The sequence below is a fragment of the Archocentrus centrarchus genome, chromosome 19 (genome assembly GCF_007364275.1).
Source record: "Archocentrus centrarchus isolate MPI-CPG fArcCen1 chromosome 19, fArcCen1, whole genome shotgun sequence".
Lineage (NCBI taxonomy): Eukaryota > Metazoa > Chordata > Actinopteri > Cichliformes > Cichlidae > Archocentrus > Archocentrus centrarchus.
Genome location: NC_044364.1, coordinates 11,110,964 through 11,130,227, shown reverse-complemented (window position 1 = coordinate 11,130,227; position 19,264 = coordinate 11,110,964). Strand labels below are relative to the sequence as shown.

The window sequence follows — 19,264 nt, the reverse complement described above, 5'->3', positions numbered from 1 at the left end:
AGGTGAAGGTTGTCAATAGTAATAGTCATTACTGGAAAATCAACATTTCAATCTCACAGCATAGCCATTTTCTTGAAGAATTATCCACCATGCCCTTGAACAAGAAACTCAACACTGCTTGTACTTTTACCCATCAACCTGTAAGTTGGACAAACATGCCCAGAAAAGACAAGCTGCCAGAAACTCTGCTGACTAACTTTAATAATAAAAGTTGGGTCTCTTCTACAAAGGCAGAGAAAGTTAGCAATATGAGCTCAGAGGCAATTTTGAATGTAAATACTTTTGTCCAGTTCACTCATCAAGTATGGCAACATGGCCAAACAATAATAACAATGCCTTTGATTGCATGACTTACGAGGGAGGACACTCCAATCAGCACAAAACAAGCTTTTCATTTTCTGAGTTGTTGGCGACATCAAGGGCGCATCGTGGGCTCCTTGATGAAAAAATTATGTTTTGGAGCCAAAAACCAGCTTGGACTAATTTCACTGACAGGAAAGACATGATAATTTGACCAAGAAGTTTGGTTCAATGGTTAACTCTTCAAAAGTCCGAGCGTTCAAAGATTTGATCTCACTGGTCAAGACTCTTTAAATGTCAAAAAACACACAATATGCAATTCTGTGCGAAAGTCTTCAGCCACCTCTCATTTCTTCTATAGTTTGCTGGGAAAGTGGGAAATAGATGCAGTGATTCACTGAAACATGCAAGCATACACAGAAATGCAGTACATAAGGCAAAAAAAAAAAAAGAGTTTGAAGAGTATTTGTGTGACCAACTTTATTCTTCACAGCCTGAACTCTCTTATGCAGCTTCTTGTCATTTGTTTAAGCAGTCTTTGGGAATAGTTCCCCAGGCTTTTTGAAGGACACTCCAAAGCTCTTCTTTGGATGTTGGCTGCCTTTTTTTTTCTATTCTCTGTCAAGATGATCCCACACTGCTTCAGTAATGTTCAGGTCCGGGTTCTGGGGAGGCCAATCCATGACTGATAGTGTTAAATTGTGAGTTTTTCTAGCTTTTCTGCTTGTCACCACATGCCACTGACAGAGTATATTACTGCCATAAGGTTTTACTGTTTCCATAAGCCACTAGGCAACTGTTGTTGGACCATTCTGCAAGACAATGAATTGCAGTATTTGAGGATATTTTTGAAATATTATTGTAGTTGGGCAACTTAAGACTATTTTATGAAGAGTTTATGCCCCACAGTGGCAGTATCAAAAAGTATAACTGTTCTTCTGCAGAAAACAGCATTAAAGGTCATCTTTAAAGGCTATTATTAGGAGTTATTTTTCAGTTTTAAAGTTAAGTGACCAAAAGCCTTTAAAACAGAGCTTTGTCTTATATGTTTAACCTTGTAAACGGGCAAACTTCAACTCTAAACCGTGACATTTTCCTACCCCACACTAAGTGAAACCTACTTCCATTAGGCGATAAATTTACAATTTGTCACTTTTTGTTATATAAACTGCTCACACTTTACTGCATAGCCTTGCATAACGGCACTGGACGTAAGTTGTGTGCGGTGACATTGTCCATGTTCCGCTCATTTCTCTGAATGCTGGCTTTTATTGTAAGGGGAATCTCCAAACCTCACACCAGGTGTAACGCTTGGTGGTGGAAATGTTTGGAGCTATTTCACTGCCTTGGAGACTCAGCAGCTTGCAGTCCTTGATTCAACTATAAATATTCTATTCTGCATCATATCAAAGAGTATTTGAAGATAACGTGTGGCCATCTGTGCAAAAGTTGAATTTGAAATGTAAGTGGAACTTTCAACAGAAAAATGACACTAAATACACAGCAAAAGGTTTAAAACACAGAATTAGGGCCATTTTTAAAAATAAAAAATATAATAATTATAGAGTTGAGGAAGAAAGATGATATTTCAGTGGGAAATAGTGTTATAAATTCACAAAAACTTTATTTTCTAGATGATAAAGTCATACATTTGTGGGAGACAAAAGTCAGTATTTACATGTTTTCTTTTTCTTTTTGTGTCCATAATGACCCTAATACAGGATTATATGGATTGGTCCAGTCAAAAGAAATAACAAAGCAGATATGAATCTCTTAAAAATGACAAGTGCATGCAAGAAAACCCTTAGGCATCTTGCAACACGGGGAATTTTGGCACAGAAATATAATCAAAAATCTCAGCAAGCCGATGTCAGAGACTGGTAGACAATTATGCAAAACGCCTACAACAAGTTATTTTTCCTTAAGGGGGCAGTAGGAGCTTTTGAGGTTGAGAGAGTACTTGCTTTTCATACAAAGGAGTATTACATCTATTGATATTTCTGTTTAAAAATAATTACCACCTCCCACCTTTATCTTCAGGCAGTATTTCAAAGAGGATCAAATGTTTACTTGTCCAAATATGTCTAAAAAAGCCAACAATTTCCATTTATTTCACGTCTGTATCTTTATCTTGTCAAAACGACAATGAAGGAACCAAACATAGGAAAGAAAGGAAGAAAGAAAGAAAGAGGCAAGTGAACAAATAACAAAGCATGCATTCATGAGCCAATTCAGTTATTATTTCAGCAAAAAGATAAACAGATGTTTAATGGACTAATTATTGCTGTGTTCTTTTTTAGAAATATCTACTATATATCTGGAGATCGTGATGAGTCATTTGACAGGCATGGCTGCCAAGAAGTATTGAGTTGAGATAAAGAAATGCATAAGTGAGAGGAAGAGAGAATAAGACAAGGGCAGAACAACAAGCTGAAAAATAAATCTGAGAGACAGTGAGTCAGAGAAACTGAAAGACAAGAGTCAGCAGAGAGAAAGGGAGACGCTGAGATTGTTGCTCATTCATCCAGACTTGCAAACAACAGAGTTACAGACTCTGAGACAGACGAGGGAGATGGGGAAGAAGAAGAGAAAGCGAGGCAAAGAGAGGAGGATCTTGTTCGGCAGAGAGATCACAGCAATACAGATCTATTTACAGATTAGTAATGGTTCTGACTTTGTCGCAGTGTGTGTGTGTGTGTGTGTGTGTGTGTGTGTGTACAGCAAGTACCAACACCAACAATGTCAAACACAGAAACATTTACACACACACACACACGCACGCCAAGCATACCTTTGGCTGGCTATCGTCATACCCTCTGAGTAGAAAGCAACACCTCGCCACTCTCACATTTTGGTCATTATCAGTTGTAATGGGCTGCAGGTGTTTTTCGCACCATCTAGAGGCTGAGGTGTGAATATGACGCTTTGATTTTTGTTTTTGGGATTGCAATGCACAAAAACAGAAACCTCGAGTGGTTTTGTAAATTTATATACTTAATACTAGAAACAGAAGACCCCCTCAGTTGTGTTCATCCAGATCTGCCATTCTGTCTCTGGAAAATTCCACCCATTTTCTGCCACTCATCTGGGTTACGGGGGCAACAGTCTAAGCACCTCCTTAGCTCTTCTGTGGAGACACTGAGCTGTTTCCGAGCCAGCTGATAGATGTAATGTTTCCACAGTGTCCTGGGTCTACCTGCATTAGGACATAATTGAAACACCTCACCTGGGAGGCACCAAGGGGGTATACTAGTCAGATGGCCAAACCACCTCAACTGGCTCGTTTCAATGTGGAAGAACAGTGACTCATGAAGACTGGTTGGGCAAACTCTCACACACCTTCAGATATCTTAGAGAGGATAAAGAGCTGGTCCACTGTTCCATGACCAGGATGGAAACCGCATTGTACCACCTGGACTCTCCTCTCCTCTACCCTGGCATAGACCTTCCCAGGGAGGCTGAGGAGTGTGTTCCCCCTTGTAGTTGGAGCACACCCTCCTGTCCTGTTTCTTGAAAAGACAACAGAGCCACCACTGCAGTCTGCCAATCCAGAGGCACTGCCCCAGACCACCATGGAATGTCGCAAAGGTCTCTCAAGCACGGCAGCTCCACAGCAGAGCCTAGAGGTATTCAGAGTGGATTTCATCCACCCCAGGGGCCTCACAACCTCAGTGACCTCAGTGACCTCACCCCCAGTGAGGAGTCATTCCCTTTTGTCCCCAGAATCTGCTTCCTCTAGGAAGGCATGCCAGTACAATTTGCCAAAGTGCTCCATCCACCACCCATGTCCTCAGTAGTCAAAAGCACCTCAGTGCTCTGAGGCTGACTGAAAGTCTTGCTCCATGCGCCAAAGGCCTTCCACACTGTCAGTATTCCACTTGATCTGCTGCAAGCATGATAAGACTCCTTCCTCAGCTTGATGACTCTCTTCACCTCCAGTGTTCATTGTCTGGTTCGGGGGTTAATGCTACAGCAGGTAATATGTTACTCTGTACTTTTATTCTGATAAACATAAAAAAAACAAAAACAACAACAAGCATGGGCAAAATTTGGTTTGGTCTACAGCAACCAGTGACAATAAATACATTTATGTTGCTTGTCTCCTATCAGATGCACTAAAACAGAAAATGTCAAAGAAACATTGCAGAATGTAACAGATAGGAAGTATGACAATTCTGTCCCATAGGAGCTTGGCCTCCTCATCAGCCGTTTCCTAATATTCCCTTTCATGAATATGATAGTGTGGATTTGAACATTCAAGTTTTATCTACTCCAAATTTTATCCTTTTCATACTAGTTTCATACAGCAGATTTTAACAGCAGGTGCTGCTCAGCAAACACATGCTGATTTTGAACACTATTATCTTGAACAAGAAACTACATTGGCAAATGCAACACAGTACATTTGATGTCAGTTTATGACAGCAGACACCATAGACACATTTAATGTATTAGTTCACTGAACTTTACTTATTCTTGACAAAACTGGTAAATTATTTTCCGCGTGTGGATGTACCCCTTCAGACTCCTTCAGTACCTTGAGAGCACTGTGACTCCGTTTGAAGATTAAATTCTAATGACTTCTGGGAGAAACTTTTCAGCTTTAAAACAGAAATTTGATACAACTGGGGGGGGGGGCAGATATGGAGATGAACATAAATATAAAATGTATTAAAAAGCAGTTTCTGCTCACTAGAAATTTATTGTGTGCCCATCAGTTGGAAATGTCATCAACTCTTCTTCGTCTCCCTCCCCTGGTGCCTTCAGGTTGTGAGGCTGTGTCACCAGTTTGGCAATTCTGCCTGCCTATCAAGCTTTAGTATTGCTGTACTGGGAGAAAAAAAAAAGTGTAGTGCCCTTCAGTAATTTGTAGCTGTAAAGTGTTGCATTATGCTAAAGAACCTGAAAATCAAAAGGAGCGCGCTCTTCTGCCCACTCTTGCCCTCTGTCTCTTTGTTGTCACATCAGAAGTTGTGTCTGAGCAAACTCCACTGCCTCACCCTGAAAGATGACAGGTGTTAGTAGCATCCTTCTGTTGGCATTTAGCTTTGAGTGGCAGGATAATAACAGCAGAAGCAAGAAATCTAGACAAAAATAGCTTCAGGCTGCACAAATTAAAAAGGAAAAAAAAAAGAAAATGATGCAGGCTGCATCTATTTTACATGTATATTTCAGTTAAAAACATTCAGATCAAAGTGGAATGGACCATTTATAGCACAAATCATTATACAGATGAATTGAGCTCAGTACTCAGGAGGACGCTCATGTGAAGAATCCAAGCAGTATGCAACAGACTCCGCAGGGACTGCGCTAAACCTCCCCTGGGGTATACAGGGGAGAATATTTATCGTGCACAATATGAGAGATGTCAGAATTATTATTGTTATTAGCAAAAGCAGCATGCAGGATGAGCGGGTAGAAAGTGTGGCCCAGACAGCTGATTTGTTTTTTTTTTTTTGGTAATTGGTGGTCAGCTGTTTGGCATGGAGTTACTAAACTAAAATAAATTCAAACCAGAGAGCAGAAATATTCAGGAAAGGCATCAAATCTAATATATTTGTGTGATAACACATTTTGCAGTTAGCAAACTGTTATTTCCCTTAAGGGATTTTGCAAAAAAAAAAAAAAAAAATAATGTGAAGTTCTGAGTCATGTATTTTATTAAATTTAAAAAAACAAGCAAGTCCCAAAATTATTAATACTTTGCAGGCATAACAAAATATTATTCCACTCTCTGTTTTTACATAAAGACTTGCATAACAAGGACCATTACGGCTATTTGAAAAGTCTCCAGCAGCTGATGGACTGCATTGTTCATGCACTATGACATGAACAAAAGCCGTATTTTTATGTAACTATTTGATCTTTCATTTGCTTAAAAAGTCGAACATAAGAATGACATATTGCATAAATCTCTTTTGAAGTTAAAAATCCTTTCTCTGCTCTCTTACAAAACAATTAAGGCTCCCCTTCTCTTCAAAGAAAACGGAATAACTCTCCTTCTTTCCTGCATTAGAGTGATCAGTAACTTGATATTTTGATCTCTACAGATCTTATATTCAGAGTACAGATGTCTTGATAACTGTGTGTTGATGATAACTGTGGTATTTAAAAATTAAATATCAATATGCACACAGTAGGATAATATCATAAATATATCTGTAAAGTCGTGGTTTGGCCAAGAAAGACAACATACAATACACATATTTCTAGATGAATTTGATGATGCTAGTACTGGATCGGACCCTCTTTTATCCTCCAAACTGCCTGAATTCTTCATGGCATAGATTCACCAAGGTCTTGGAAACAATTCTCAGAGATTTTGATCCATATTAACAGGACAGCATCACACCGTTGCTGCAGATTGTCAGCCATGTGTGTACAGTGAACCCATTGTCATGTTGAAGAAAGCGCTTTGAGATTATTTGAGCTTTGTGACACGGTGTGTGATCCTGCTGGAAGTAGCCATCGGTGATCATAAGGGATGGACATGGTCAGCAACAATACACAGATAGGCTGTGGCGTGTAAACAATGCTCAACGATGCGCAGGTGGTACTCAGATAACATGAGTGGCACCTGATGTTGTCTTCTGCTGCCGTAGCTCATCTGCTTCAAGATTGGCGAACGTCCTGTGTGTTCAGAGATGCTCCTCTGCATATCTTGGTGGTAATAATGCAAATGTTATATGAATAACTTGCCTTCCTATCAGCTAGACAGAGTCTGGTCGTTCTCCTCTGACATTTGGCATCAACAAGGCATTTTCGCCTTGAACTGCAACTCATTAAATATTCACTTAAATCACCTTTCTTCTCCATTCTGATGCTCAGTTTAAACTTCAGCCTCCATTGTGATCATGTCTACATGCCTTAGTGCAAGGAGTTCCTGCCATTTGATCGGCTGATCGATATTTGAGTTAACAAGTAGTTGAACAGGTGTACCTAATTAAGTGGCCAGTGAGTGTATTTTACCCACATTGAGCTTTTATTATTTACTAATGCTATAAACATTTTTAAACTCATTTTACTTTGTGTATGTTATTTCAGATTATGTGATGCTATTATTTGTTTGTGTGCAAATCCTCACTATGTGTATGGTCAAATTAGCAGTGTAATCTTACATTGTGGTGAACACGCACAAAGATCGCTGAGTTCACAGGAGAAATAAAGTTTTGGAAAAGTGTTGAATTTTTAAATGGGCGCCTCTATGGGAACTCTGCAATTAGACATCCCCAACCAATTAAAACCGCTACCTGGATCAAGCTGCTATAAGCTTTAATCTACCAGAGGGCTCTATTTAGCAGCAGTCTGACATATGAAGACCGTGAGAAGTCATATGTAATTGTCTGCATTGTTCTCAGTTATCTACCCACTGGGTGGGAGCTGGGTTGGGTAACTGAGGCGGCCGCTCTCCTCCCCTCACTGCTTGCAGAGATAAGAGATGAAAAACCACAAAACACCACCAGTTCACCCTCAGCTCAAGGGAGTCACGCTTGCTTACAATGGCTGAGTCGTAAGTACAGCAATAACTTCTGTTTTCCATTAACCAAATATCTAAAGTTTCAGTATTGAGTACATAAGGATATAAGGGAACTTTAGGGCATTAAAAAATGTCTTTTAGTGATGAGAAGCTGGCAGATGACAAGAGCAGCAGCCTTAAAAGGAGCAAAAAGAAGAAAAAGGGGGATGATGCCTGGAGACCAAAAGGGCCCAAAGACCCGTTTGCCTTGGTTTGTTTCTTTGTGCATTTTTGACTATGATATTAAATATGTTTTGCTTGTGTAGAAAGCACAAAAACAAGCTCAAAACAAATATATTTGGCCATTGGAAAAATTTTGTTTTCAGTGCATTTGTCGTCGAGCAGATCTTTTTTTTTTTTTTAATCTGTGTGGCAGACAAACTTGTGCTTTCTTAGGTGGGATATTCACACAATGACCTGTCCTTTCCTGTTCTGCACTAGCTGGATGCTCTGCCAGAGAAGAAGCAGCAGGAGATCCAGAGAGCCCTTCACCTCTTCTCCTTGGAACCGGGACTGCCAAAGACCCTGCAGCAGGCTAAGAAACACACCTACTGCTTCTGGGACACGCAGCCTGTCCCTAAACTGGGTAATTCATATTTCAGCAAAATTCTACATACTCTTAAAACAAAAAGCACTGACTCAAGCAAAATGCTGACACTTTGGATTAGGTCTAAAGTCCTTGGTCCTCTTATGTCTGTCCGCTTGGATTGTGACAGCTACAGGTTAGTTTAGCTTAGCACAAACAGAAAATTTAAAGAAGCAGCTGGTTAGTTTGTCCAAAGGTAACAAAATCTTTATATATTTTTGGTTTTCGAAGATTAGACAAACGAAACATTACAAGGTAATTATTGAGCTTTAAATGCGCCAGTAGAGAAGATTTTAATTACCTTCAATAGGACTGGATTAGCTATTTCTCCAGTCTCTATTGTAATCTGTAATCTAACTGTCTACCATAGACTATAAAAATAAGGACATACCTTCATTTTTAAAACCCTACATGTTTTCCTAATGTCTAGCAACAGGCAGTTCCTGTGGCTGCAAAAATATTTCCAGTTATAAAGGAACTTATAGGAAAAGACCCTACTGTACACATGATCTGTGACTTTCCTGTGTTGGGTTGAGGGGTTTTAACTGCTAGTTTCCAACCCTCCTGAATAAACCATGATGTTAATTTTGTAAATTGTGGTCCACATAATAGTCAAAAACTGTACAAAAATGACTACACAGCAGGATGCCAGATACTGCTGATGGTTTCCAGCCCAAAATCGATTTAAAAACTGCCAGTATGCATACAAAACTGCCAAAAAATATTTTTAACTGGGCTTGATTGCCACTGTACTGCATCATATTCATATGTGCAATAAAAGCACTGTCTGTGCAATACAGTATTTAAGTAGCACATAACAATATGATGTGCAGTAACAGCGCAAAATGCTCTTTATTTTATAGTTATTCTATTTTATCAAATTATTCTATTTATTTGTAAAAGTACACTGTGCATAGTTTCTTTTGCGACTTGCACTGGAGGGACCTCAGAAGCTGAATTTCGTTTTTATCATGTTTTACATGAGCAGAATGACAACAAAGCTTTTGAATCCTTTTTGAATCCTTGAATATTCAAGCGGAATGCACACTGTGCTCTTCTACTATCCTTACTTCCATTTCGCAGGCAGAGAGTTGTACATTATGGCCAGCTTCTGGACCACAACCACTTAAGAAGAACCTAAATAACACACCTGTGCTCCAAGGAGGTTATGTTTTTGGTAGTGTCATTCTATATGTAAACACAAATAGTTCAAAAAGTTTTGAATGAATTGTGGTTAAACTTTGTAGGAGTGTAGAGTGGGGTCCTGCTAGCAATCCATTAAAATTTGCCTTACATCCACCAAGGTCTTCAATGTCAGCTTAATAATTTATAGGTCAAAAATTGTCAAACCCCTTATAAATTAGAAACTATGATTCTTACAGGTGTGATGTGCATTGTCAACATAGAAAGTACTGCATAAAGATTTAAAATACCATGTCACATTTGACCTCTGGCCTCTCCTTCAAGGTCTGTAGCTTGATCTGAAGGTCAAAATGATAATAATGCTATATAGAGCTATTTAATTAAAACTATGTTTCTTACTGCCATTCTTCCAGATATCATGTTACTTTGGACCTCTGGCCTCTCCTTCAAGGTCAAATCAGGTCAAACTTTCATAAAAATGTCTTTAAACTTTAAAACTGTCCTTCAAATTATACTGCCTTTGTTTGTATCGGCAACATTTAGGAATTGAACTGTTTATGACTTTGTTATGCACGTTACAGTACCAGGTTATAACTGTGTTATAACCGTTTAAATACATAACAATTTGAATACATTTTTTTTGGGGGGGGGGCAAAATAAACTTTTCTCACTTGATATTTGTTAATAAACATTTAAACACATTTTCATAAAATTAATGCTACACATGTGCTATATCTACTCAAATAAAAAAATGACTATACTAAATTCTGTCTAGTATATTAAAATGAGTTTCAACAGGACAAATAACAAAAGCCTGCACTTGTTTTTACTGCACTATAAACTTCTTAAAGTATGTTAAAAGAACAAAGAAAACAAAATGAATATATACAAAATGCAATACTATTCCCTAAAAAGTAAATACATGTACTGTGCAGAGAGTGAGCTGCCTTGGTGCAGGTTTGCGCTCTCTGAGTGCTTCTTGTTCTTTGCAAGCTTTCCCTACTATGAAAGCCTTAAAGTCTTTAAGGTGGTGACGTCTGATTGGGTGTCAAACATGGACTCTTGGGCTTTGTTTCAAATTAACTTGTAAAATTTATATGTTTGAAAAACCACCAAACTGGTCCCAAAACACTCCAAATTTTGTTCACCCGTCCAATCTGGCAACACTTTATTAAGTACAGTTTGAGTGTGCAGTGTCCCTGGGTTTTTCAGGAAGCTTCACCCATCACTTGTGTGATCTGGATTCAAAACACAAAGATGGAGACAGCCAAAATCAAGGCTACAAGATGAGGCTTTGCTAATCAAATGGGTGATGGGGGCTAAGTCAATCTTTTATATACAGTCTAGACTGGCTGCTTGCTATAGTCCTGTATACAGAGAGTGAGAGTAATATTGGTCCTCTTATTTCATTCTACTGCAGAAAATAAAATAACAGTTTGTCAAAATTGTAAGAGATATTGAATGATGCAATCCTGTCAATATTTCAGAAGCCATATATAATTTCCAACTGTTTTATTGGCACAATCTTACTTTTTACAGAAAAAAAAAATCCACAGATGTGGTACATCCATGGATGGTTTGTTAGTGGACAAGATGTTGGACTTATTCTGGAAAACACTGATTATTTTATTGTCTTCCACCTTTTACAGCATCTGTATTACACTGCATACTCATTACATATACAATATTTAAAACTGCCTCAGTCGCATACGCTTTTATGTTCATTTGACCTTTTATGGTAAGAAGTCCTGAAATGCTGACTTTGTGTTGTCATTCTAAAAGATATATTATGAAAGTCTATACATTATAGTATAAAAAGTACATCTTATTCACTTACATTGAGACTAGTATTATCTGAATGCCATTTGGTACAGACATGTTTTTTTTCTCTGCCCTCAGGTGACAGCATTACAATCCATGGCCCCGTAGTAGAAGGTGAGGCAAGTATCCGGAAGGAGCCTTACTCGCTGCCTCAGGGCTTCTCCTGGGAGACTCTGGACCTGAGCAGCCCTCCAGTGGTAAGTTATTTATTGTTGTATGCATCAACACAAAATATGTCACACACTAGTCAAATTCTAGCATTTGAGAAGTAAAGAACTGATTTCTTAGTGTATATCTCAAGGGATCAAATGGATACTATTCAATAAAATAAAATGAATCCAATTCAGTGGTTTTCCATCATTTTAGTTGAGAGAACTATGCAGTCTACTAAATGAGAACTACATGGAAGAAGATGATAACACCATCAGGTTGGACTTCTCTCCGGAGTATCTGCAGTGGTAAGCTCTAAGAAGATGCACTTAGTGGCTTTTGATGTCTAGCTTTGTCGCATTAATACCTTTTAAAACCTCTTATCTAACAGAGAAGCACGCGCACGGCTAATGTTCATAGATTTTTACAGATTCACAGCTGGTCACTGCTCAGTGTAATCACAGTGTGTTGTTTTTAGCCTCTGTGTTACACTAAATTAAAGCACTGAGTGTCTTTAAAGGACATTTTTTTTTCTCTATTTGACATTTTTCCAACCTGACCTAACACATCATATCTTTAACAAGCCTCTGCTTTAATCTCCTTGCTGCTGCCTTTTTTTTCCCCCTCAGTGATCTCCATAAAGCAGCACCTTCAGGGCCACTTGCATCAAAACATAATAACATTTACTTTGAAATGAATAATTAGCACTATCTTTCCAGGAATTGGCACATGTGTTTGGCCCTGAGGTTGAGAAAACTGCTGCATTCATTCAGACTGTGAATTTGTGTCATGCTGAGTTCTCTCCTTTTTTTTTTTTTTCCCAGAGTGTAGTGAACTATGTCTATATGAAATTAGAGTTGTGACGCGAACAGCATTATTTGTTTCTCTTCAGGGCTCTGCAGCCTCCTAACTGGGTATCTCACTGGCATTGTGGTGTAAGAGTAGACACCAATAAGAAGTTAGTCGGCTTCATCGCTGCTGTTCCTGCAGATGTTCGCATTTATGAGATGTGAGTGGCTCATAAATATATGCAAAGATATGTGTTTGTGTGAAGTCTTAGGAGTGATGCCGGTATTCAGAGCACGTAACCGTGGCAATTTTCCCCTGAATATCTCAAAGCTGAGACTCAAAATGTTTCTGCAGGGAGAGGCGGGTGGTACAGGTCAAATTCCTGTGTGTTCATAAGAAGCTCCGCCTCAAGCGAATGCCTCCAGTTCTGATCCGAGAGCTCACCAGACGGGTCAACCAGCAGGGGCTCTGCCAGGCTGTCTACACCGCTGGCATAGTTCTGCCGACACCAATAAGCTCCTGCAGGTAGTCGCTGCTGCACATAGTTGAGTCACAATTTAAAGGCAAAGCAAAGTAATACATATGAGTTTTAGCGCAGTGCAAAAGTGAATAAAATAAGCACTTTTTTGTCACCTGGCCATGGATGCCAATCTCTGCCCTCCCAACTAACCTCCAAAAAACTTCAGTTAGGTTACCTGAATATCAAATCTCGACGTTTGGTATTTTCTTTATGAAGGAACCTCTCTGTCATATAAATCTTTTTAGACTTTGGCATCGCCCGTTGAATCCACGCAAGCTAATGGAGGTCAACTACCCGGGACTGAGACAGAGCATGAACCTGCAGACAGCTCTGAAGTTCAACCGCTTACCTGAGGTTAGTCTGTGCTGCCATCTAGAGACAAAAGCTTCTTACTGACTGCTGCTGCTGCAGCCTTTTAAAACAATTCTGAAAGCATTTCTCCTGTTTTAATTTGTCTCTCTTGAATTATTTCCAAGGTGACAAAAGTACAAGGTCTGCGTCCAATGACCAAAGAAGATGTTCTGGGGATACACTCGCTACTCCAGGCAAACTTCTGCAACTTTCACCTCAGGCCCCTCTTGTCCATGCAAGACGTGGAGCATTTGTTGTTGCCGAGGGAGAATGTGATTGACACCTATGTGGTCGAGGTCTGATCTCACTGTATCCCTACTTTAAATTATATATAAGGAGACAAAACCTTTCTTCAGCATTTTAGGTAACATTTAAAATGATATGCTGCAGTCATTAAAAATGTATTCAACCCACACAGGGGGGAAATGGTGCTCTGACAGGTGTGGTGAGTTTCTACAGCATCTCCTCCAGAGTGCTGAATCATCCAGTTCACACTTGCCTCAGAGCAGCTCGTCTCCTTTACGTTGTCTCTACTGCCACGAAGCTGGTTGACCTCATGGAGGACACCCTGGTCCTGGCAAAATCTGTGAGTGTGTCAGTATAATAACATAATTCATGTAAAACAGTGGTTCTTAGACGTTAATGTTTTTCTTTTTTCCCCTCACTAACAGAAAGGTTTCGATGTCTTTGCTGCGCTCGATGTGATGGATAACAAGAGTTTCCTGGAGAAGCTCAAGTTCGGTGTCAGCGACCAGAGCATTCATTACTACTTATACAACTGGATGTGTCCTAATATGAGTCCAGACAAGGTATTTGGTGAATTAAGATTATTATCTTTTAAGAGCCATGGCTGTCATTCTTTACATTCACATGTGATCCACACCATCTCCTATTGCTGTTAGTGTCTTGAGCTTCTAAAACTGCATTGTGTAATCTTGGTACATAAAATAAAAGAATGATTCAGGATGTGACTGCGTTATGACTGACAAGTTGCTGCTTTATGAGCTGCTAGTGTGCTCGGTTTTTCATGTCTTTGTCATGTCAGGTTTAAAAACGTAAATAAATAAAATAGCAATGTCAAAAAAAATAAAAATCCTCAAAAATGTTTGTGAGTCCACACTGTATGTTTCAGTGGAGGTGCTTCTTGTCAGTGGTACCTGTTGTTTAACAGTAACGTGTGTTTCACAGGTTGGCCTTGTGTTCCCCAACTGACCCGCTACTGAACAAGGGTAAAGTGGCAGAATGGTGAAGGACTGGCAGGACACTGGACATCAAGCTGCATCAACATCAACAAACATGAATTTGGGTTTTTTTTGAAAAAACGCGCATTCAAAAATCAAGGAAATTGATAAAGATTAAATTGCATTTGTAAGTGCTTCCATCATCTTTATGGAAGTTATTTACTGGAAAATATTGTTTTTGACATAATCCTAACACCAGTTTGTGTGCGTGCACTCAAGGCTGTATTAGTCTCTGATCATTTTCTCACACACACACACACACACACACACACACACACACACACACACACACACACACACACACACACACACACACACACACCAATCTGTCCTCTCATATTTCCATGCAATTCAATTTCAGTTTGCAAAGCAGTAAATACACAATGTCAGAAATAAAGGCAATCAAATTAAATCGTTATTTGTTTCAGAAGTGTGAAAATGAAACATCAGCAAGCTTTTTTTTTTTTTGAGACCAAAAGAAAAATGCTTTAAAGTCAATAATGCTTTCACAAGCTATAAATCTGTAGCTCTCATGCAGTGTGAGATTTTGTTTTTGTTTACATTTAAGACACTCTGAAAAATAAATTTGCTGAGTACATAATTTCAAATAACTGGCTACATCCATCTTATTGTGTTTTTGTTTTTTTCAAATGCAAGTTACAGATTTAAACTTTTTTTTTTTGCTCCTGAAAAACAGTAATGTGTAATACAGATGTGCAGTACTGTGCAGAGGTTTTAAGCTGCCCCTCTTATTTTTGATTTGTTTTTTTCCTCGTGTTTTTGAGCAATAGTTCTCCAGGCTTTCTGAAGGTCTTTCAAAGTTTTTCTTTGGTCATTGGCTGCTTTTTCACTCATTTTCAGTCCAATCCTTGTACTATACCTGACCACTTTCAGAGGAATTTTTTTTTATTGTTGCTGTTGCTTTTTGAACCACTTAACTCTAACCTATAAATCATAAAAAAAAGGCACTTAACTCAAGGGATGAAACACTGTTGTGTGTACACATAACAGACAAATTAGCAAAATTGCATTTTTATTCTCTTTGTTACTAGCAGCCTGTCCCGTTTCTTCAGTTGAATCTATGAAAAATGCCAAAGATAACAGTTTCACAGACATAAAATTTTTGCACCAACAAGCTGATTTCCAGAGAGCTGATAACCAAAACCAAATCAGCAATAAGTGTCAGGCCTAAAAATGAGAAACGGTCACAGGGTGGCTGTCAAAAATTCCCGTGGAAGGGGAACAGGGAGAAAAGGCTGAGGTGTTGAGGACTTTTTGTACATACAGTTTCTAACTATAAGCAGTAGGGTGCGCTGCAATGTAAAATCACGCCGAGCCTTTGCTTAGTGAGCAACTATAGAGCCAGATGAGAAACTCACCTGCTTTGCATTATGTGGTTGCACGTGTGAGAAAATCAGTAACATATAAAGAAACAGTGAGAGTAACACATACAGAGAAAGGAAAGAGTTTTAAGGTTAAACAGCTCAGGCTCCCGCGTTTTTAATTAAGAAAAGTATGAAGCAAAGGATCAACAGTGTTAGTCTGCTGAGGGAACAATAAACAGGAAATACAGAATTTTGCTGCATAATTGAATCGCTTTTGGGATGTGGAATTCCCCTCCATTCTTTTTTTTTTTTAGTTTATGGGACATTAAATGAGGTTAACTCTTTCAGCCCGTCACTGACAGATCATACATGTTCCCACTTGTTCAATCTGTTGTTTTTACTTTTAAATGAAAATCATCTGTGTAGTACACTACACAAGCAAGAAATGCTTAAGTAAGAAATAATGCAATAATGTAGAGCTAAACTTAATATGTTATTATTTTTTTTATTTTCTTGCTGTACGCAGACACACAAAAAGGCGTTTCAGACGGAGAAAGGGGCGTTTACTGGGAGCACACGAACGCACCGCCGTGCGTATGTCTCGACCAATCAGAAGCGAGAGAACATTTTAAGTTTGAAGCGACTCGACCTGCCTGTAGTAGCTATATCACAGCTTTCTGTCAGTGCGTTATATCCATGCATACTGAGCAGGCAGGACCCAGCTTCGCTAAAGGATGGTCACGGAAAACCTGTCTGTCTTCTGAAGAAGGCAAGTGCTGATTCATGTTCTCAGTTTGCTTTCACTTCTGTCACGGAGCACTCGCTCTTGCCGGTGAAACGTTATCTGACGACTAGAACTACGTGCTCAGGTTAACGTTAGCGCTGCCACTGAACTTTCCAAAACAGAGCGAATGTGCGGTTCAAACGCGCTGCGGCTGCGTCGCGTTTTGTTTGAACAGCTGTCTCACTGAGGTTCATCTCAGTGTGTGTGTGCTGTCTGCACAACGGGTCACAGGTACGTTTATAAGTTAGCGGTTTGTTTTTGTAATGAGCGTGTTGTTGCGGTGTAACTAACTCCTGTGTCGTCACACTGGGTCTTTGAAGGCATTAGCACAAACCGTGCGCTTCCTGTGAACAATTTGAAGCATTTAATGGGTGTTTGAGGAAATGCTCACCTCTGACAGTCGTTCAGTTTTCTATAAAAAATGTTGCAAGCAAGAATATGATGCGTGTATTGTGTCGAAACGCGCTGTTATGACCGCTGACTAAGGCTGTCATTGCCTTAGTTGGTATAGCTTGATTTCATAATAGTTATCATGTCAGCAGTATGAGTAACTCTGGGTAATACTGCCTTTGAAAACGCCTACAGCTACCGGCCTTTTCCCTTTAACTACATCCTGTGAACTAAACAGCTCCCAATGCTCTTTTTCCGTCTGTACGCTCTTTTGTTGTTGTTGTTAAGACAGTCCCATGTGTGACACATCAAATTGCATGTAAAAGCTAGCTGTTTTCATTCTCTCTCACTGTTTTACTTAGGTTTCAGCAAATTAGTCAATAGAGAGTTGTTGAGCCCTCTTTCCACAGAGGGGGAACTAACCCTGAGCGCAGTGGCTTTGCAAACACTGACAGAAGGGAGTGTTCTGCAAAACCACCTGTGAAAACAAAGTGATACAAAAAGAAAAAAAAAAGTGATAAAACTAACAAGGCTTCAGGCCCCGCTGCTGTTACAGTAATGTCACTCCAGCTGGCACAAAATAGTTTGGAGTCAGACTCGTGTTTATCTGTGTCACATTGAACTGGCTGTGCAAATACTCGCAGGCTGGTAGACAGACGTGCATGATTTGCTTTAAAATATGTTGACTGTAATCTTTGTGAGGCACAGCTTCTTTTCAGAGTGCATTTCTGTCAGCAGGGATTTTTTTTAATTTTTATTTTTTGATGATAGGACTGGGCCTGGCACTTATCACATGTCACCAGGCTACAAATTCAATGGTTAAGTTCAAAATAATGTCACTTTTTGAGAGAAAGGTGACCCTGAAGTTGATTACACTCAATGAGACTTGCTTTTCATCTTTCAAAAAGGCTGTGACGCCCCCCCTTTCAGCGCTATGTATCTTTTCAAGAGTTGCTTTTACTTTTTCTGAAACGATGAATAGAAGCTTTATATCCAAGAGCTACGGTATTTAAGGCCTCCAAGACTGTAATTTTCCCACTGTAAGGCATCTCAGTGGCTTGTGTCACAACAGGCTTCCCAGGACCATCATGAGCCAGCTGGTGTTGAGCAAGAGAGGAAAAAAAAAAGCCCTGATGCATGCATTGATAAGACGTACTAGATGTCTGTGTGTCAGGCGCCGAGCAGGACACTACATGTTTAAGTATTGGTCATAATCTAACAGGGCATGCTTCTCTGTGGAGAAATACAAACCCACTTCTGAAAAGCTTGGGTTGGATGTGTAAAATGTAAATAAAAACAGAATGCAATGATTTGCAAATCTCCTAAACCCGTATCTTATTCACCATAGAGCATAGAAAACTTATCACATTTAAAATGAGAAAACGTACCATCCATCCATTTTCTTTGGCATATCCTTTTCAGAGTATTTTGAATTTGATGGCAGCAACATGCCTCAAAATTTGGGACAGGGCCATGTTTACCATTGTGTAGCATTCCCTCTTCTTTTAACAACCGTTCATAAACGTCTGGGAACTGAGGAGACCAGTTGATGGACTTCTGGGAGAGGAAAATTGTTCCATTCTTTACTGATATAGGGTTCTAGCTGCTCAGCAGCCTTGGGTCTACTTTGTCGTATTTTTTGTTTTATGATGCACCAGATGTTTTCAGTTGACTGCAGGCAGGCCAGTTCAGCACCTCTACTCTTCTGCCATGAAGCCATGCTTTTGCAATAGCCGCAGTATGCAATTTAGCATTGTTTTGAAATATGCAAGGCCTGCAAAAGATGTCACCTGGATGGGAGCATATGTTGCTCTAAAACCTGTAAATGCCTTTCAGCATTGATGGTGCCTTTTCCAGGTGTCCAATTCCATTGGCACTGATGCACCCCCATACCATCAGAGTTGCAGGATTTTGAAGTGAACGCTGATAACAAGCTGGATGATCCCTCTTCTCTTTAGTCTGGAGGATGAGGCCTCCATGTTTTCCAAAAAAAATTTCAATTTCAATCCACAGAACAGTTTTCCACTTTGCCTCAATGCATTTTAAATGAGTTTCAGCCCAAAGAAAACAGCAGTGTTTCTTCAGCTTTAACCTGCATTTGTGGATGGCATGTTGAACTGTGTTCACATATGATAATTTCTGTAAGTGTTCCTGAGCCCATGCAGTGATTTCCATGATGGAATCATGGCTGGTTTTTTTTTTTTTTTTGGTTTTTTTTTGCAGTGATGCCCAAAGTTCACGGGTATCCAATAATAATTTTTGGCCTTGTCCTTTAAACACAGAGATTTCTCCAGATTCTCTGAATCTTTTGATGATATTATGTACTGTAGATGATGAGATATTCACAG

The 19,264-nt window shown here is 39.4% G+C and overlaps 1 protein-coding gene across 1 annotated transcript in view; it reads left to right on the top strand.

Moving 5' to 3' along the window:
• The window catches only part of LOC115798696 (glycylpeptide N-tetradecanoyltransferase 2-like), a 45,452-nt gene extending 30,471 nt beyond the window's left edge, over positions 1-14,981 (top strand). The window contains exons 2-13 of the mRNA XM_030755638.1: positions 7,659-7,810; positions 7,919-8,027; positions 8,258-8,402; positions 11,445-11,563; positions 11,733-11,824; positions 12,409-12,525; positions 12,660-12,830; positions 13,071-13,179; positions 13,302-13,472; positions 13,595-13,762; positions 13,848-13,985; positions 14,365-14,981. Coding sequence (XP_030611498.1) covers positions 7,800-7,810; positions 7,919-8,027; positions 8,258-8,402; positions 11,445-11,563; positions 11,733-11,824; positions 12,409-12,525; positions 12,660-12,830; positions 13,071-13,179; positions 13,302-13,472; positions 13,595-13,762; positions 13,848-13,985; positions 14,365-14,388 — 1,374 coding nt within the window. The 5' untranslated portion in view covers positions 7,659-7,799 and the 3' untranslated portion in view covers positions 14,389-14,981. The remainder of the gene's footprint in view (positions 1-7,658; positions 7,811-7,918; positions 8,028-8,257; positions 8,403-11,444; positions 11,564-11,732; positions 11,825-12,408; positions 12,526-12,659; positions 12,831-13,070; positions 13,180-13,301; positions 13,473-13,594; positions 13,763-13,847; positions 13,986-14,364) is intronic.
• Positions 14,982-19,264: the final 4,283 nt, after the last annotated feature.